Genomic DNA, 1,655 nt, shown 5'->3' with positions numbered 1-1,655 from the left:
CACAGGTCAAAGCACAGACATGAGGGCCCCCACTCAGCTCCTGGGGTTGCTGCTGCTTTGGCTTACAGGTAAGGAAGACAGCCTTGGAAATGTGTTCATCTGAGTCTGATCAGTGTTGCCAGGTCTCTGGGAAAGTGTAGGGAGCCGCTATTCAAAGATGGCGCTGGCTTCCTGGTAGCCTAGCTGTAAACAACTCCATATTTGGCTATGATGCACGAGTATGGTAATTGGCCTTATGTCCTCAGCCTATCCTGTGGCTCCCCGTGCTAGCATTCTGGCGGGACCCAATCACAGTACGGCACATTTGCCTGATTCCCTATATAAGCAGCTGCAGTTTAGTCCTCGGGGCCCCTCACCTCCCGCTCTCCCTTGATCAAGAGGCGCTCCAATAAAGTGTGTTCTGAGACGGATCCTCGCATGGTGGTCGTGCTTCCTCGCTGGCCGAGGAGCTCGCCGCAGGAAAGTCTTCATCTAACAGGATTAATTGTGTGGGAATTTGTTTTCAATTTTCCACTCTTAGGTGCCAGATGTGACATCCAGATGACCCAGTCTCCAGCCTCCCTGTCTAAAGCTCTGGGAGACAGTGTCACCATCACGTGCCGAGCAAGTGAGGACATTTACAGTGCTTTAGCATGGTATCAGCAGAAACCAGGGAAAACTCCTAAGCTCCTGATCTATGATGCAAACAACTTGGCAGATGGGGTCCCATCAAGGTTCAGTGGCAGTGGATCTGGCACACAGTATTCTCTAAAGATCAGCAGGCTGCAGCCTGAAGATATTGCAACGTATTACTGTCAACAGGGTTTTACTCTTCCCACAGTGATTCAAGTCATAACATAAACCACCAAGGGAAGCAGAAGTGAGAGCCTAGGCTGCCCCACCTGCTTATTCTAGGGTCTCCAGCTGCTGAGAGTGTTTCTCTTTGCCAGAATTTAAATGTCCATGTAATGTTTTTGTATGTTGTCAGAGAAACTTAGTCCCAGCTTTCAAAACAGGAATATGCCTCATGACTCACAAGAAAACATAACTTTTCCTAACTTGCAGAGTTTAGCAACTGCTAAAATTAATACAACGTAGATATCAATACACACACACACACATACACATACACACACACACACACACACACACACACACACCTACTTTTCATAGCAGGAATCAGGCTGGGGAGATGACTAAGTGCAGTGGTTCTCAACCTTTCTAATGCTGCTATGATTTACTACAGTTCCTCATGTTGTGCTGACACACAACCATAAAATTATTTTCCTTGCTGCTTTATATATGTGGCTTTGCTACAGATATGAATCATAATGTGAATAACATGGTGATAAGGTTTGCAAAAAGAGTCAAAAGACACGGGTTGATAATTGCTGGCTTAATTTTTGAGAGCACTGAATTCTCTTTCAGAGGACCTGTGTTTGATTCCCAGCACAGATGACTGCTAGCTTCTGTCTGTAACTCCAGGTCCAGTATTTTTGAGGCCCTCTTCTGGCTTCTGAGGGCATTGTGATACACGAACAAATATGCTGGGAAAAGACCAGTACCCATAAACTAAAATAATTAAATCTTAAATAATTCAGAAAAATTCATACTTGGAAGAAATTTTTCTCATAATCTAGAATCCATTTTTTACTGAAAGTAAGGCTTCCTGACCC

General features: G+C 44.9%; 1 gene segment (V, D, J or C); it reads left to right on the top strand.

Moving 5' to 3' along the window:
- Window positions 1–840, top strand: LOC114689167. The segment is given in 2 exon segments: window positions 1–68; window positions 521–840. Coding segments are annotated over 2 exon segments (369 nt in total).
- The last annotated feature ends 815 nt before the right edge of the window (window positions 841–1,655 follow it).

This window comes from Peromyscus leucopus, chromosome 3, assembly GCF_004664715.2.
Source record: "Peromyscus leucopus breed LL Stock chromosome 3, UCI_PerLeu_2.1, whole genome shotgun sequence".
Lineage (NCBI taxonomy): Eukaryota > Metazoa > Chordata > Mammalia > Rodentia > Cricetidae > Peromyscus > Peromyscus leucopus.
The sequence above is the reverse complement of the archived record's forward strand: the minus strand, read 5'-3'. Positions and strand labels throughout refer to the sequence as shown.